Below are 18589 nucleotides of genomic sequence, written 5' to 3' on the forward strand. Positions count from 1 at the left end.
GGGAAGCGCCTTAATCTCTAGAGGAAGGCCATTCCAGAGTAGGGGCGCAACGGTGGAAAAAGCTCTGCTCCCCCATCTGGATTTTTTAGAGCGGGGGACCACAAGCTTATTAGCGTCTGCAGAACGCAAAGACCGGCCAGGAACATATCGAGTAAGCAAAGACCCCAACGCATTTGAGGGGCCAGCCTGCACGGCCCTATAAGTGAGACAGAGAAGTTTGAATGAAATTCTGAATCTGATAGGGAGCCAATGCAAGTTCCTCCTGGCCATCGTCGCCGAAGAGTCCCTGGGGAGTGCTAAGACAAATCTAGCGGCAGCGTTCTGTACTACCTGCAGACGTTGTATCAGATATTTATTAGACTCCGCGTATAGTGCATTGCAGTAATCTAATCTGGAGCCCACGAGGGCCGTGACTGTCTGTTTTCGTGCCTGCGGGGACAGATAATGAATAATGCGTTTTAGAATTTTAATAATTCCCCAGCAAGTAGCCACGGTCCTGTTAGCCTGGCTATTCATGGCAAGTGAGGTGTCAAAAATGACCCCAAGATTCCTAGCCGTAGAGGAGGGAATAGGGCAGGTTCCTAAGGAAGGAGGCCACCACTCATTGGACCAGATGTTTTGATCTTTGCCGAACACAAGGACCTCCGTTTTGTCGGCATTGAGTTTTAATGAATTAAGCACCATCCACTCAGCCACCATCTGCATGCAGGCCCTAAAGTTCGCGGCAGAGACACTCAGAGAATGGTTGAGGGACACCATAATCTGAGTGTCATCCGCATAGGATACCACCTCCATCCCCTGCGATTTTACTAATCTTGCAAGGGGGGCCACGTACAGATTAAATAGGGTAGGGCTCAAGGCCGAGCCCTGGGGCACTCCACATTGCAAAGATTTAGCAGGGGAGAGGTAATCCCCCAGCAGAACTCTTTGCTCTCTCTGATGCAAGAAGGAGTCCAAAAGGCTGAGAGCCTGTCCTGCGACCCCTGCCTCCCTCAACCGCGATGTAAGGGTGGAGGGAGACAGGGTATCGAATGCTGCAGTCAGATCCAGCAAAACAAGAATCGTCGACTGACCCAGATCAACTTTACGCCGGATGTTATCCACTACCATAGTCAGAGCAGATTCAGTACTATGGAACTTCCTGAAACCATGCTGCGAACTATCTAAGAACCCAGAGGAATCAAGGAAAGTGGAGAGATGAGAGTTTAAATGGGCTTCAAGCATCTTTGCAGGAGCAGGCAAGAGGGAGATGGGCCTAAAGTTCTTCATCACTCCCGGATCCAAGGAGGATTTTTTTAAAAGGGGTTTCACTATGGCCTTTTTCCAGACCATTGGAAAGCTGCCCTGAGTCAAGGCCGCGTTCATGACTGCCAGTAGTGGAGGCAGAAGTGATTCCCGGCAGTCCTTAAGAACTTTCAGCGGACAAGGATCGGCCGGGGAGGCTGACTTAGTCCGATCCAACAATAAGTTGAGATCCGAGAGAGAGAGAGAGGCGGAAAGTAGGAAAGAGAGATGAGTGGATCTCTCCCCCAGAATTCCGAGGCCTTAATGTTATTCAGAGAATGCTCATTCAGCATCTTCTTCTGACTGTCAAGGGCCGAGTGGATGTCCGAGATTTTATTATAAAAAAAGTCGGAAAGATTATTACAAAGCTCTTGCGAAGCCACCACAGGATCAGAGGTCTGAAGCGAGCACAATGAGCCCACAATCTTAAAAAGCTCTTTAGATGAGGGAAGCGCAGTTGTCAACTTGGAAAAATATTCCTGCTTCTCCTTGATAACTCGAGATTTATATTCGCGCAATATCCGTTTGTGATCCTCCCTGTCAGAAGGAGCCCATGACTTACGCCATTTCCGCTCCTTAGTCCTGCAGGATTGTCTTAAGAGTCTAAGAGGCTCCGTAAACCAGGGTGCAGAGGGTTTCCGCCGCGCGACATAGCGTAAGGAGGCGGGAGCTAGCGTATCAACCGCAATGGTAATAGAGTTGACAAGCTCCTGAGCGGCCCCATCCGCATCTCTTGAAGCGGAAATACCACAGTCTTTTAGGAAAGGAACGAGGGCATGATTATTAATATTCCTATAACCTCTTTTCAAAGCTTTGTTGCGAGGCGCGGCAGTGAGAGGATCCTTGGTGGCGAATGAAAGACCAAGGGGTACCGCAAAGTGGTCCGACCAGACCAAGGGGAGGGGGGAGCCAACAGAGAGTCTAGGATCATTGGTAAACACCCCGTCCAAGGTGTGGCCAGCCCTGTGCGTCGGATGCTTTACACGCTGAATAAACTCACAGGCTTCCAACGCATCAATGAGCTGAGCAGAATCCCTAGAAACCCCATCATCTAAATGAAAATTGAAATCCCCCAGAATAGAAAAATGAGGTTTATCAAAATATGGTTCCAGGATACGGAACAACTCAGAGCAGAAGCTGGTTCTGGGGCCCGGTGGTCTATAGACCAGGATACCAGTAAAGGACTCTGTCGGAGAGCAAGTTATGCAAAAGTATAAGGCCTCAAAAGCGTCCGCAGGGTCAGACAGTGTTTTGGTGGAGCACAAGAGTGGGGCCCTACAGATGATTGCCAAGCCCCCCCCTCTCCGTACCAATCTATCCAGTCTATATAAGGTATAGCCCTCTGGTATTGCCAACACCAGATCATGGCCCGATGAGGCAGATGCCCAAGTTTCAGTTACAAATACCCAGTCGGGTTGCCTGTCATTGACAAACTCGTGGAAGGCTATGTTGTTTTTTATAAGCGACCGAGCATTAATCAAAAAGCCAGTTCTTGGGGATAAGGCAATCAGAGGTGACGGGAATTTAGCACGTACCTTACCTCCAGAAGCCAAGGGACAGAGCACCACATGACACCGTGAACAAGAAGAGTAGCGTGTTAACTCATCCGGCGACCAGCTGTGATGACAGCGTCGAGGCGGAGGTCTCAGAGCTAAGAGCTCATGTACTAAGTAACACCTCCTCGTTAATGTGGAAGGCACGGAAATACTAGAGTCTGGCCTGACCTGCAGCCCGTCCTCAGCGCGGACGGGCGCAGACGGGCTGAACTCAGGCGTAACTCCGGCGGAAGTCCGGCGGTCCCGCTGCGCGTATCCGCTGCGCGCCATCTCCCGTCTAAAATAAGCGCCTAGTGTCCTTGTGACAACTAGCGCGTCACCCTCCAAAATGGCGCCGCCAGGCGTCCCGGAGTTCCCCCAATATGGCCGGTAAGCGCGAGCTGTCAGGGAAGAGGACCCGCTCCAACACGGTGAAAACCAATTTAAAGTGCAGGTAAGGGGCTTAAGTTAAAAGCAGGGCAGACACTAAACTAGAATAAACGAAAATACAAAACAGGGAGAATTAAAAAAGCGCAACAGCAGTTCTGCGTGTGTCAAACCACTCGCCAGCACAGCGCAATATACGCGCGTTAAAATGTCAAGGCAGCACACCTAAACTGTTCCCCTTAAATAGGCGCCTAGTGTCCTTGTGACAACTAGCGCGTCACCCTCCAAAATGGCGCCGCCAGGCGTCCCGGAGTTCCCCCAATATGGCCGGTAAGCGCGAGCTGTCAGGGAAGAGGACCCGCTCCAACACGGTGAAAACCAATTTAAAGTGCAGGTAAGGGGCTTAAGTTAAAAGCAGGGCAGACACTAAACTAGAATAAACGAAAATACAAAACAGGGAGAATTAAAAAAGCGCAACAGCAGTTCTGCGTGTGTCAAACCACTCGCCAGCACAGCGCAATATACGCGCGTTAAAATGTCAAGGCAGCACACCTAAACTGTTCCCCTTAAATAGGCGCCTAGTGTCCTTGTGACAACTAGCGCGTCACCCTCCAAAATGGCGCCGCCAGGCGTCCCGGAGTTCCCCCAATATGGCCGGTAAGCGCGAGCTGTCAGGGAAGAGGACCCGCTCCAACACGGTGAAAACCAATTTAAAGTGCAGGTAAGGGGCTTAAGTTAAAAGCAGGGCAGACACTAAACTAGAATAAACGAAAATACAAAACAGGGAGAATTAAAAAAGCGCAACAGCAGTTCTGCGTGTGTCAAACCACTCGCCAGCACAGCGCAATATACGCGCGTTAAAATGTCAAGGCAGCACACCTAAACTGTTCCCCTTAAATAGGCGCCTAGTGTCCTTGTGACAACTAGCGCGTCACCCTCCAAAATGGCGCCGCCAGGCGTCCCGGAGTTCCCCCAATATGGCCGGTAAGCGCGAGCTGTCAGGGAAGAGGACCCGCTCCAACACGGTGAAAACCAATTTAAAGTGCAGGTAAGGGGCTTAAGTTAAAAGCAGGGCAGACACTAAACTAGAATAAACGAAAATACAAAACAGGGAGAATTAAAAAAGCGCAACAGCAGTTCTGCGTGTGTCAAACCACTCGCCAGCACAGCGCAATATAGGCGCGTTAAAATGTCAAGGCAGCACACCTAAACTGTTCCCCTTAAATAGGCGCCTAGTGTCCTTGTGACAACTAGCGCGTCACCCTCCAAAATGGCGCCGCCAGGCGTCCCGGAGTTCCCCCAATATGGCCGGTAAGCGCGAGCTGTCAGGGAAGAGGACCCGCTCCAACACGGTGAAAACCAATTTAAAGTGCAGGTAAGGGGCTTAAGTTAAAAGCAGGGCAGACACTAAACTAGAATAAACGAAAATACAAAACAGGGAGAATTAAAAAAGCGCAACAGCAGTTCTGCGTGTGTCAAACCACTCGCCAGCACAGCGCAATATACGCGCGTTAAAATGTCAAGGCAGCACACCTAAACTGTTCCCCTTAAATAGGCGCCTAGTGTCCTTGTGACAACTAGCGCGTCACCCTCCAAAATGGCGCCGCCAGGCGTCCCGGAGTTCCCCCAATATGGCCGGTAAGCGCGAGCTGTCAGGGAAGAGGACCCGCTCCAACACGGTGAAAACCAATTTAAAGTGCAGGTAAGGGGCTTAAGTTAAAAGCAGGGCAGACACTAAACTAGAATAAACGAAAATACAAAACAGGGAGAATTAAAAAAGCGCAACAGCAGTTCTGCGTGTGTCAAACCACTCGCCAGCACAGCGCAATATACGCGCGTTAAAATGTCAAGGCAGCACACCTAAACTGTTCCCCTTAAATAGGCGCCTAGTGTCCTTGTGACAACTAGCGCGTCACCCTCCAAAATGGCGCCGCCAGGCGTCCCGGAGTTCCCCCAATATGGCCGGTAAGCGCGAGCTGTCAGGGAAGAGGACCCGCTCCAACACGGTGAAAACCAATTTAAAGTGCAGGTGAGGGGCTTAAGTTAAAAGCAGGGCAGACACTGGACATACATATCACAAATCAGTGGATGACTGAAACAATGAATGAATACATATCAGGGCTAGACACAGCCTCACACGGAAATTGTAGGTATTTACTACCTGTTCACGTTTCCACTACTCGCCTCTGCTAATGTTGTATGTATTTTTTACAATTATACCTTTTTATTTTTTACAGGCAAGGTTAGTGTCAAATAAATACTGCCCCATGTTATTCCTTAAAACAGAATTTTCTCTGGAGGAGGTTCCTGTGGCTATCTTTGCTAGATTTGCAAATAAAATCCCAGGTTCAGATAGGGTGCCCATGGGCCTCTATAAACTCGAGGTGGCTCTGTGGGCAAACAATGCTAATTTGGCTCCCTGAACCGGATTCAGTGGCTATAGGCCAATTTCCCTGTTAGATTCCACCGTGAAAGTCCTAGATAGGGCTGTTCTTAACAGAGTAACATCTTGGGTGCCCGACAGTCATATAATATCCAGAGTGCAGTAGGGATTTAGGTCCGGATTAGGTACATTGGATTACTGCCTTGACCTGCACCTCCTAATATGTATGTACATGATTTCCAAATGCAGTCCCATTTATCTAGCCTTTAAGCTTCACTGCTGTGCGTACAGTGTAGTCAGATCCAAATTGTGGGCCATATTAGAGTCTATGGGGGTTGATAGTGGTTTGGTTTCTTTTTTACAAGCTTTCCATCTGGATCTTAAGGCCTCTGTAAGATACTACGCAAACGGCAAATGCTTAGAGTCCTTTAGTCTGGGACAAGAAGTTCAAAAGGGCTGTGTCCTAGTGCCCATCTTAATTCCCTAATACATCAATGGGATAGACTCGGCCCTTGTTAGCAAGAGCAGGAGCATGCCAACTGTGAAGGGTAGTGCCACATTTCCTGTTACATGGGGATGATGCTGTATTACTATCTAGAACATCCAACTGGCTCCAAAGCCTTCTACACGCTTTTGTTAGCTTTATGGACGATCTAGGCCTGGCCACCAACCTAACCCAAACCTTTGAAATGGCCTGTATCCCCAGAAACCTTAGGCCACGGTGTATCACACTACATTGTTCCCCAATTGCAAGAATACACAAATGTCCCTATTTGGGGGCTACTTTAGATTTTCAGGAGGCAAGGTTGAAGTTTTGCAATTCTGTTAGTTTTTTATTTAACCTTGCTCCCAAAACTGATAAAAAGCTTATTGTGCCACTTATTGAAATTTATAAAAGAAAATGCTTACCAACTCTAACTTACCGATCTGGTGTGTGGGGTTATAAGGTTGTCAAATGTCTGCAGGGTGAGGAAAACAAAAGTATGCAGTCACATTCTGGATCTCTCAGTCAGGTCACCAACCTACGCAGTCCATGAGGAACTTGGGTTATCTTATGTCGAGGATGATATGAACTTTACCCTTTAATGTTGTCTGTTCCTTTTGGTGCCATCCTGAGGTTGTTTATAACAACGAGATTATAACGGACTGCCTATCCTGTGTAGAGGCCTCTGGATCCATTGGTTATGCTATACCAAGGATGTCTGCACTAAGCTAGATAGGCCCTCTTTCTTCTTAAACCCAGAATTGTTATCTGCAATGGATAAACACTGGCTTAAATTAAATTTCATGGATGCCAGGCAAGGGGAAATAGGGAAGGTTGAACTTCAGAAACCCGCAAATAAAGATTATATGTTGATTCAAACAACACAAGGTTTGGAGCCGTACATCGACATGGTGACCAACACGTGGGATAAGTTTATCCTGCCTAGATTTAGGTTTGGAACCATTAGATGCCAGCTTTGCTTTCGCTTGGTTCAATTTGATTCATCAGCTGTCCGTACCTGTCTTTGTGTTGAGCACTCTCTGGAAACCCTGGCAAACTGTATTTTTTTGTAAATTTTATCGTATTTACACCAAAAGGTTTTTAATCTCGCCACTCCAGAGTGCCGCACTGACCAGATGTATTCTTGCGTTATTATATTTACAGATGCACTGTTTCCCTGAGGTTTGTGCATGCATTGCAACATTTCTCAAATTTACCCTGCGTTGTTGGCAGTCTCTACTGTTTTAAACTGTTGGATATATATTTTAGGTTGTTTTTATTATTTTTATCATCTTTTAATCTGGGTTTGTATTTCTATGAGTTTTGTATACTGTTGAGGTTGATGTGCTTTTATGATATTTTTTATGATCAAATAAAGCTTATTAATTAATATTTGTAAAATATAGTCTCATAGTTGTTTTTGAAGTCTCATCCAGAACAAAGGGGACGTTCAACGTATGTAAGTGCCCCTTGCAGAGTTATTGACAGATCTAAAGTAATCACCATACGTGTCCAGCCTTGTGAATTATGTCTAGGGGATGGTTGGTGAGAGCCCCATCTCTTATCCTTGCTTTTTGGATCCTCAATCTCGTTGAACAAATCAAGGATCAGGGCAAAAATCTTTTGGCTGATATCACACCTTGAGTCCTTCACATTTTTTGATAGTAAGGCGACACTGGGTTAACAACATTTTTGTGTGAGTAGTATGTTCATAATTTGCTTTCGATTCACTGACTTATACATTTGTTATCTTACACATTTTGTGAAGTGTACTGTTCAACATTTCACTGGCATCCTGACACTGTTGGTTGCCTCGGTACACTAAGGGGGTCTGTTGGATGAAAGCTGTTCCAGTACCAAGGCTTCATGAGAGGATTGGGTTTCTGGCTTTGGAATCCTTGAACCACACTGCCTGGGAGCACACTGTGACACTGCTGCTATGCAATTGTTCCCCAAGAGGGATTTGTCAGCACTTGTGGTTGGCCAGCAGTGTGTTTTGGAGGACATGAGAGTTGCCTCCCACCAGCACTCCTCCACTTGTGCCAGTTCCCATGGTTGGGAAAAGAGAGAGTACGAGCGGGCATTGGCGCTGTCCTAGGTTTTCAATTCCCTTAGTTTCCTTACCTTTTCACATTTTATTTTTTTACGGAGTTTCATATAGCGTGAACTTGACCCGGTATCGGGTATCAGAGCGCTTTACATAGCACCAGTATCGTTACATGAGGACACATTCATTTTTGTTAGGCACGGGGAGATAAAGTGATTTGCCCAGAATCACAGGATATTCAGCGTCATTGCCGAGACTCAAACCCAGTTCCCCAGATTCAAGGTCGACCGCCCTAGCCATTAGGACAACTCCTTCACATCCTCAGACTCGAGGAGAACGCTGACTGGACCACCATTGGCATCACAGACTTGTACCCTACTTTCTGGGAAATGAGCAGGAGGGGCATTTCCATATAGGGGGAGGGGCAAAAAACACTCACTATGCCCTCTCAGCAGTGGGACAAGGGGTGGCTAAAAAGAGAACGGTCAGTAAAGGCGAGGTCCACTAAGAGAGAGGGTTGGGATTAGAGGAGGGGCTAAGGTACCGGTACGCAGATCTCTGTGTAGTAAGGGTCAGCAACCTCGTGAACTACACTGGGGAGAAGATGGATGTCACTGGTTTTAGGCAACTTGTTTTCAGATTCAAGGGTAGACATGCATTATGTAAGTTGTACGTGGCTAAAGAGGGACCCTCAGTTTTGGGCTGGAAGGATCAGAAAAAACGTAAGATTATCTTCGATCCCAACAGTCCAGAGAAAACACTAAGAACTGGGTCTTACATGAATTTCCAGCTGTCCGCAATGGCAAAATCGGAAAATTGAATGGTTTCGCTCATGTTATTAGGTTAAAACAGGAAGCCACACCTAAAATTCACAAAGCACGCAACATTCCCTTCATTGTTAGAGATGAAGTTAAGTCAGAATTAAATAAATTGCAGGATTCTAGTATCATAGAGCCCATAGAAGCCTCTGAATGGGTATCTCCATTAGTTGTAGCCAGACGTGCCAATGGCAAGGTGCATCTATGTGTGAATTTGAGAGTTCTCAATGATAACATATCGTGGATCAGTTTCCTCTCCCACGCATTGACGAAATGTTAACTTTAACTAGAAATGCCAAATGGTTCTCCACTTTAGACGTGTCTGCTGCTTAGCACCAGGTTGTATTGGATAAAAAAGTAAACATCTTACAGCCTTTTGCACAACCTTTGGATGCTTCCAATTCAAACATATGCCATTTGGTTTAGCATCTGCAGCAGCCTTCTTCCAAAGGCTTATGTTTGAACTTTTCAGTGACTTAAAAGAGGTGACATTTTTTCAAGATGACATCTTGATTATGGGTAAAACTAAACAGCATGACGATGACATTTTATGGAAAGTACTCAACATTCTTTGTATGAAAGGTTTAGCTGCTGAAATGAGTAAATGTAAGTTTACTGAAAAAAAAAAACTTACCTGGGACATGAAATTAGCGAGAAAGGTATCAAACCCAAGGAGAAACTTGTAGAAGCAATCAACAAAGCTCCTTCTCCCAAGAACAAAGATGAGCTATGCTCATTTCTGGGCTTGGCAGAATTTAACTCTAAATTTGTTGAAAATTTTTCAGAACGAACCTATGAAATGTGTTCTTTATTAAAGAACAAGTCCAAATCTGAATGGACTAACTTAAGTCAAAATGCTTTTCTTGATATTAGGGAGCCATCAGCGAATTTTCTAAGTTATAAGCTTTTAATCCCTCTGCCACAACCTTTGTCACCACTGATGTGAGTGGTAAGGGTTTGGGCTGTGTTCTCACTCAAATTGATGACCGTGGCGCAGAAATTGTCATAGCGTTCGCCTCCAGGTCACTTTCCCCCACGGAACAATTATACTCTGTTATTGAAAGAGAGACACTGGCCTGCGTATGGGCTCAGAACATTTTCGGAAGTTCTTGTGCGGAAGGAGGTTTACTGTTCAAACTGATCATAAGCCTTTTACTAAATTGCTTACTACTGATGGTTTATCTACGGCATCTGCAAGAATTGCCAGATGTTCAATATGTTCCGGGAAAAAAGAACGTCACTGCTGATTTTTTTATTAGAATGTCTCTCCTTCTGAGGGAAGTGGATGCCAGTCCTTGGAATGATGTGTGTGTTGCGAGTATTTTTTCGAAAGACAATGAAAAAGGCTTACAAAAAGAAGAGTGGGAAAAAGCTCAAAAGGAGGATGAAACTCTTAGCCTTGTCAGGACCAAGGGCCTCATGTAGGTAGCCAAATACCGGTCGGTAACGGCCGATATTCGGTAAATATGCCGTTACCGACCGGTATTCAGACAAGTGAGATGTAGGAGTCCAAAAACCACTTTTCGGTAAATATGAGGCGGTAAATACCGATTCATATTTACCGAATTCCAAAATACCGAATCAGATTTACCGAATACATAATTAACGATTCGGTAAACATGAAGTGGTAAATATGAAGTGGTAAAAATTAAAATGACATGTAGGAGCACTCGGTAATCAAGAAATCCAGGAAAATCGGTAAATAGGAGTCGGTAATTAACACGGATTGAAAGCAGGTGGTAACCATCAACAGTGCAGATAAGCAATCCCAAAATGCAACAGCGTGGACAACCTGGCCGCAATGTACGTCATTGCAAGGCGCCTACGTCTACAGGCAGCAGGACTGAGGGTGTGGCGACGGGAGGAACAAATCTACAGACAGCGCATCACACCATTCCAGCTGACTGATGCAGAGATACATGAGAGGTACAGGCTACACCCCGAAACCATCATGGACTTAATCAGGGACCTACACCCACTCCTGGACCATCCAATAAGAAGGGCGCACGCCATACCCCCACATGTGCAGGTGCTCTGCAGCCTACATCTGTTGGCATCCGGCAGTCATCAGGTGGTGATAGCTGCGGTGGGTGGGGTATCCCAGAGTTGCCTGTCACGTTCCTGCAGGAATTTCTTCCCCCATTTCATTGGCTGCATTGATGGTACACACATCCCACTCTGTCCACCAGCTGACACAGAGCACATCTACAGGATCAGGAAGTCCACCCACTCCATCAATGTGCATACCGAATGGAATGATTTTGTGAATGGTCCTGTGGGTGGCAGAACCAAAAGGTGGCCGTATGCAATTTACAACGAAGTCTGCAAGTTGTCGCACAGTGAGGCGGCTTCCAGATTGAGAGCTATTGACCAAGCAAACATGGAGAAGGCTTAAGCCGTTATAGATAATAGCTTTAGCACTCTCTCCTCTAGGATTCATACATGAGACAATAGGCACATGCAAGTACACGGCGCATGCAATGTACAAGCCCAGATTTTTGCGTGCGTACTACGAGGTATCCCAGTGGCTGTGATTACGCCTTCTTTCACTGTGCTTGCAAACGGTATATATTTAATTTTGAATAATGGAGCTTGCTGCGGGATGTGAGTGGGAATCCCGTACATAACTGTCTCGCATAAAGTTGTCTGCTGCAATACTGTTCTTTTTCCACCCGTGCGGCTGGATGTTTCCATCTGGCCTTCGATTCCAACCTTGAAAGCAGAGTTCAACAAGTTGAGCAGAATAGAGCGCTATTGTCCCACAAAGAGGTGCCTTTGACTTCCTCTCGTTAAACATTTGTCCTTCACGTTGCTAATACGCGCACTGAGGTACAGGCGCCTCTGAATACTGACCTCCCCCTGCATTTCGGCTCTTTGATCCAAACTATTTTCAATGCCTCGTCCACGACCGCCCTGGCTCATTTTTTGAAACATGTGTCCTCGGGTCTCGTGACCTCCTTCCAAACTATTTTTGGTGTAATTCCGGCATTTGTGCATTCACTTTTCTCGAGCATCTTTGGAGGTGTCCCGCTGCTCCTGGCGCTAGTGGCAGGTGTGCTGCTTCTCCGTTTCATACTCCGGAATGGCTGCTCCTTCTGTGCCACACGAGCACCTGTCCCGTCTGCATCTTCTTCGTGATAGGATGCTTGACTACTATGGTACTTTGCCATTGGCGACTTTGAGCCTGGCTTATGGTTTATCCTTCAGGTATTCCTACTTCACCTGCGTACAACCTGTATTTCACTGCCTGGATTGTCCCTTTGAATGGCCTCTGGATTTGTGCTTGACCAACATGGTGTCTCCGGTGCCGGATTTCGATCGACTGATGAGGCCCTTAGTGTCTCACGAGTTGTCCTGTTCTGGTGTCCGGATCATGGCGTGTGGTGCGGCGCATGGTATCCTGGGTAATTGGGACATCTCAGCGGCAGCCTACGACTTCTTGTCTATGAGCTATTTGGAGGAACATTCCGGGTGCCCTCTGATTGTGCTAGAGGCTCCGTTGGTTGGAGAACACGTATGTTCCTTTTCTTTACTTAATTGGATGGCTGAGACTTTCAGTGGCCCTGCAAACGATTTTTTGTTGGAAGCCGTGGCCACATATGCTGCCTATACATTCATGGATTAACTGGATTGTCGTCCATTGCGCCTGTGCTACAGGACAGCACCCTGGCGCAACATTTATTTCGTTTATTTCTCTTATTTCTCTTCCTGATGGTCGGTTTGAGTTTTTAACTATACTTGCATTGTGTTTTTTGGAATATTATGCTGCTATTAATTGGACTTTAGGACTTTGGCGCTGCATTGGTTACGCCTTGTTCTGCTCTGACGAAACTGAACTCTGCGTTCTCTCTTTTCTTGCCTATTACATCTTGCTTCGCTCAAGGGGGCGTGTAGTGAGTTCTCCCTGAATACGTACATACATTGTTCAGTTAGCATAACCACGTTGAATGTTATGTAGCCATTATTTTGTCTTTGCACACGACACTGCGTTTACATGTTCTTTCTTGAATAAACTGCTGACTCGAGACTTCCTTCAGACGAGTGCAATCTGTTGTTACCATCCCAAGCTCTGCGCAGCGACCTTGGTCTGTACATGCTGTGCCACACAGTCTGGAATTTTACACAATGCATGTTTTCCAGTCTAGGTTGTTCGACCCACTATTTAGCCATGACACACGCGCAGCTGCAAATACCTGCAAGTTGGTGCTTTTCATGTCACAGACGTCATGTTTATTATTCAGACCGAAGACGAGCCTTCCTGCGAGAAGGCTCCTGATGCTCCTGTGATGTGATTTCACTAAGCTGATTTTTGAGGTATGGGGTCCCCTATTGAAGCCTAAGAGACCTTCTATTGTAGCATTATTATGATATTTGCTACTTAGTTAAGGGAAGGTGGTAGTATCCTCGGTATTTTCCGATTCGCTAAATACCACCTCGGTATTTACCGATTCGGTAAATACCACCTCGGTATTTACCGATTCGGTGAATTCCGATTCGTGATTACCGAATGTTACCGAATCGGTAACTGTTACCGAATTTTTACCTACATGTAACTTACCGATTCTAATTTACCGATTCGGTACGGCTCGGTATTTAAGAACCGGTAAAATTTATTTACCTACATGAGGCCCCAAATCTCAATGTGGTTGGGGTTGTATTAAATCCAAACTGCTTGGTGAGTTAAAAGCGTTATGGGAAGTTAAAAATGAACTAGGAGTTGATGGTTTTTTGTTAAGATAGGGGACAAGATTATTCCTCCACGCAATTTAAGGGGTAAAATTAGTTATTCTTCGTCATGAAGGTCACATTGGTATAACATGTTCTAAGAAAAACATCAAATCATTGTATTGGTGGCCTAAAATTGATATTGAAACAGAGAGGTTTGTGCGATCATGCATGGAATGTGCGAATTCTTATAAATCTCAGAAAACCCTCAACCCTCCTTGAAGCTCTTTAGGTTGCATATCTCTTCCCTGGGATGATGAAGCATTGGACATTATGGGTCCCATTGTGTGGTCTGATAAGTCTCAGAGGTATATTCTCGTGTTAGTGGATTTGTTTTCAAGCTGGATTGAACTTAAAGTTGTCAATAAAGTTGACACTAGTTGTGTCATTAAATTCCTGGACAGTGTATTTTTGCGTGAAGGTTTCCCTAAAACCATTCTTACAGATAATGGTGTCCAATTTAAGTTTGTTTAAATTAAGTTATTTCTTGAGGTGGTAGGGATTTCACATAGATTCACTGCACTCTATCATCCTAGGGGAAATGGTGCCGTGGAAAGGATCAACCGCATTATTAAGGGTGTGTTGCAAATGACTAATCAAAGCAGGAAAAATATTGATTGTGAAGTTAAGAAAATGCTGTGGACCTACAGGGTTACTAATCACGATGCCAAAGGTGAGAGTCCCTTTGGTGTTCTGAGAGGCCGTATTCCTCACTCTAAGGTCAACCCAGGTTGGATGAATAGAAGCAAACAAGTGGAGTGGGATGCAAAAAAGATCAGGAGTTGTATTTTAACTTCTCAACTTAAGAACAAAAAAAACTTTGAAATGAAACATGGTGTCCGTGATGTAAATTTGACTGTTGGTTTGTGTAAAATCCAATAGAAAGGTAGCTAAAGGTAAAAGCAAATTTAGTACCCCTGTACAAATTGTCAAGGTCATGAACAACACAGTGAGATTAACTGATGGCAGTGTATGCCATATGAGTAATTTATCTTTATTTAAGAATGTTCCTTGTCACATGTTGAATTATGCTCAACGAGCAGAACTATTGGTGGATTAATGTCCACACTGAGAGTTTGTCTTCTTCCGATCCTGTTGATTCCAATATTTGTGTTCAGAGTGGAGATGATGTGAGGAATGAAGCTTGCTCTGAGCCGTGCCTTGGCTCTGGGCAAGGTAAGTTTAGCGGAAAGAAAATTAGCACCTTCGGTAGAACGATTGTGAAACCCAAGCGACTTGAAGACTATTTATGTGATTTACAATTTCCATTCTATCTTGTGCAGTCTCACCAGGTTTTTTAAAAGTTTTTTTTTCTCTAATTCTTTTTGTATTTCTCTTTGGAAGAATTGTCCTGGTTCTGTGGAATTAAGAATCAGAACACTTAGAGTGTTCTCAGTAGTTATTAATGTGTGTTAGAATGTTAGGGGGATGCATTGGAGCTGGTGACATTGCTGCTTGCCTGGGCCTCGCTCGGGGTTGCCAAATAAAGAAGAAATCTACATCTTTATTAAGTCTCCTGGTCATTACTTCAGCCTCCTCTCTCTAATCGATACATTTACCTGCAGCTCTCCAGATATATCAAATCAATTGCTTGCAAAAGGTGCAAAATGAACAGGAAGACTGATCGTTGGGCAACTTTTAAGTGATTACTCATACTTTGTGGCAGACCTTTTTACTTTAATTTAGCTCATAAACCAAACTACTTCCAGTGCATGTCTAAGCTATAAGTAGCACAGATTCTAGTCAAGGTGTCCCTGCTCTTGAGGGAGGGGGTCACTAAGGAAAGTCCTGGCGCAGCACCACTATCCACGCCTGGAGTACCAGAGAGCATACTAATCGAACCAAACAATACTCAAGGGGAGACAGCAGTGCGGGGGGGTCTGGTTGATGCCTTATTGTTGGGGGCGAGGGAGGGGGTATATCCAACATACTTGATACATAGCTATGGGAAAATAATGTAATCGTCCAAGTTGTCATGTACAAATGGGGCCCGGCGAGGGTACTGACAGGATCAGTATGTCAATATGTTGTATTGCCTGCCCCTGCCTAATGTATACTGCTATCTTAAAGGAGTTTGATGCATGCTGTATAAAAGGCAATAAAGTTTGTTAAAAAAAAGGTGTCCCTGCTCTGAGTTAACACATATGCATTTAAGCTCCTCATTTCTTGCATTCTACTTTTCAAAGAGGGGGCAGCTCTTACCATTCCCCTGTTCTTATGGACCTGTCTTGTTTATGAAGGTAAGAGAACACGCCTGTGATTCTACTCCTAAGGTTGTTTGCCATTTACGTGTGGGCGAAGTAGCACCTGAGCTATAGCGCTTCATGCACAGTGAACAATGGCTGTTTGTGTTGAAAGCTTCTGATATGTATAAATGGCAGAAACAACTGCAATACTTCCCTGATGTTTAAGCATTGTGACCCTTAGTACAGAATGTGATGCGAAAGGTGGAAAGACACTATGGTGGAAGAAAATGAAGACCAATTGAACAATATTGGTTAAAAGAATTCAGGTAATCGAAAAACATGTTGATGGTACTCGTCAGTTTCGTTGAAACGTCTAGGAAAAAGCTGCTGCTTGTTTTTGATTTCATTGTTGCTTCTCCAACAGCTGTCTATGATTTAACCTTTTTGGTAAAAAGATGGCATTATGTTGAAAACAACTAATAGATCAATTTTGGGTTATGCATTTTATTTAAAAATAGCCATGCTCCATCTCGATGTGTCTGCCTATGTTTGAAAAGAAAACCGAGTCATTCACCAGTGATGTTGCTTCCTATTTGAGCCAATGTACGTTTTTTTGCATCTTGTCACTGGTTGCCGTATTTTAATTTGTTGTTTGTTGTTTAATTTTTTCCCATCGAAGGTTTATTCTTGAAAACTTTGTCTTCGACGAGTATGTGCGTTACACCCTCACTATATATCCAGTGGTAATTGTCTCCTTATCTGGAAGCCTTAACAAGCACTTTGAATCATCAGATCCAGGGCGCAACAACATCTTTTTAGGTACAAATCATTTTTTATTCAAATTAATGGTCACGTTGGTGGTTTTAGTTTTTTGGTGGAAGTAGTAAAATTTCCAAATAAATGTAAATGTCATTCTTGTGATGATGTTGGATCAGGAAATCTTCTGCAGTGGTTGGTTCATTAGAGAAACTATGCTTGATGTAGCTTATTTCTGAAATTGAGAGGGAATGAGCCTTGATTATTAGTCTCCAATATATGTTGTTTCATTTTATTACCCTACTTCAGTGAGTCGATTTCTTCAGTTCTTTATGGATACCATTATTGAGCCTCGCTGGCCAACAAATTAGGTGCAACATACCCTTGATCTATGATCATTGTTAAGATGTATGTGTGCTCTTTATTTATTCCCGAGAGGCTTGTAGAAACTGAAATTGCACTTACTGTAAAGTTCCTCTTCAGTGATAAGTTCCAAACAAATCGTGAAGGCGTATTGAGATCTCCACCCAGCATGTGGAAGTAAGTTGTGCGGGGTCTGGAGGAGGAGTAGGCTGAGTCTGACACCAATAGGAACCTCCCATTCAATGTACACAAATAAAGAGAGAGCAAAACAAAATGTTTACTGGGAGGAGCAAATGTTCCTTTGAGCCCCATAAATATGATGGCTATATGTTCCCCAGAGCTCACCTAAAGCCTTCCACTTTCTTAAAATTGATGGTATTACTTAATTTGCTTGTTTGCTTAGTCTACCTGCAATTCTGCCACTATCACCTTGGTGTCCGATTACTTGGCAGGTATCAAGGGGTGCTGCTCCCTTCGGGTTAAAAGTTTGGCTGATGCAACACGCAGCAACCAAGGATGGATTGGATAAACCCATCGGAGAGTAACATTATTTTTTGCTTAAATAATATGCTATGACACTCTATGGTTGCATCAAAATGCTGAGGTGGGCAGTGTAGAAGAAATGAAGAAGATGGAGAAATTAAGGTAACAGTAAAGAAGAGGGAAGGAGCCTTGTGAACAGAGTTGGCCATCTCTAAATTCTTATATCTTGCCGAAAGGGGTAAATGAGCTTTGTGAACTGCCAACGTAAAGTGTCTAGTTGGAATAAGTGCCCAATCACCCTTGAGGCTGTATCATTGGTTTACAAACCTGGCTAGTGCTTTGGCATAGCAGTGTTTTGGTCCAGCGAGTAATGGCAGAACAGGGTGGCATCAAGACACAGGATCAGGAAAATATTTAGTTTACAATCTATAAGTCAGTGGGTACCATGTTGGACTACAGCTCCGCATGGAGCATTTCCCTATACAGGTGGCTGACTGGTCACTTGAGCAGCAAGAGAGCCTACTCTGAGCCCTTCTACTTTGCCACTGACTCTTGTGGTTTGAGGGTACGTTGCAAGCTTCCAAACGCGGTCAGTTGGCAGATGGAGCCAGAAACAAGCAGGATACACGAGGAGTTGTCTTTGTTTATGACCTTGCATCTCTACTGGTCAATGTAAATACTAAGTCCCTCAGGTAATCTAGTCTATGAGGTGGTAAAATATAGGGGCTTGAATATCTAGGATAAATGCAAGCTGTTTTGCAAGATGAAAGGGGTGACCTTCCAGCTTTGCAGTTGTGGATGTAGTGTGTTTTACATATTTTCTTTTCCCATGGATTTCAAAAACTGTCACAGTATTTGAGACAAATATTCTGTAAGAGAATTGATCGCAAATTAATCCATTACTGCAGAAGAATTGATAGATTGTTATGGCCTTTAGGGAGCAGTTTTGTTTGGTACTGTCCTGTATCCAGGGCTATTCAAAACAAGCATTAACAAAGCCAGTAGGTCTTGCCTTTGTCAATCGCTTGTGGCAGTGCTGCCCAGCGTTGGGACACTGTGCAGCATCGTCAAAAATGTTTAATAGCACAATGCAGCGTGCACCATTTCCTTTAGTTTTGTATTTACCAATCCAAGATGA

General features: G+C 44.6%; 1 protein-coding gene across 3 annotated transcripts in view; it reads left to right on the forward strand.

The window, feature by feature from the left end:
• LOC146821544 (uncharacterized) overlaps window positions 1-18589 on the forward strand; it is a 239848-nt gene that overhangs the window by 219230 nt on the left and 2029 nt on the right. For all 3 annotated transcript variants that reach the window (XM_085612534.1, XM_085612532.1, XM_085612533.1), the window contains exon 7: window positions 16529-16668. In XM_085612534.1, the coding sequence (XP_085468660.1) occupies window positions 16529-16668 (140 nt within the window). The remainder of the gene's footprint in view (window positions 1-16528; window positions 16669-18589) is intronic.

The sequence above is a fragment of the Triturus cristatus genome, chromosome 6, assembly GCF_964204655.1.
Source record: "Triturus cristatus chromosome 6, aTriCri1.1, whole genome shotgun sequence".
NCBI lineage: Eukaryota > Metazoa > Chordata > Amphibia > Caudata > Salamandridae > Triturus > Triturus cristatus.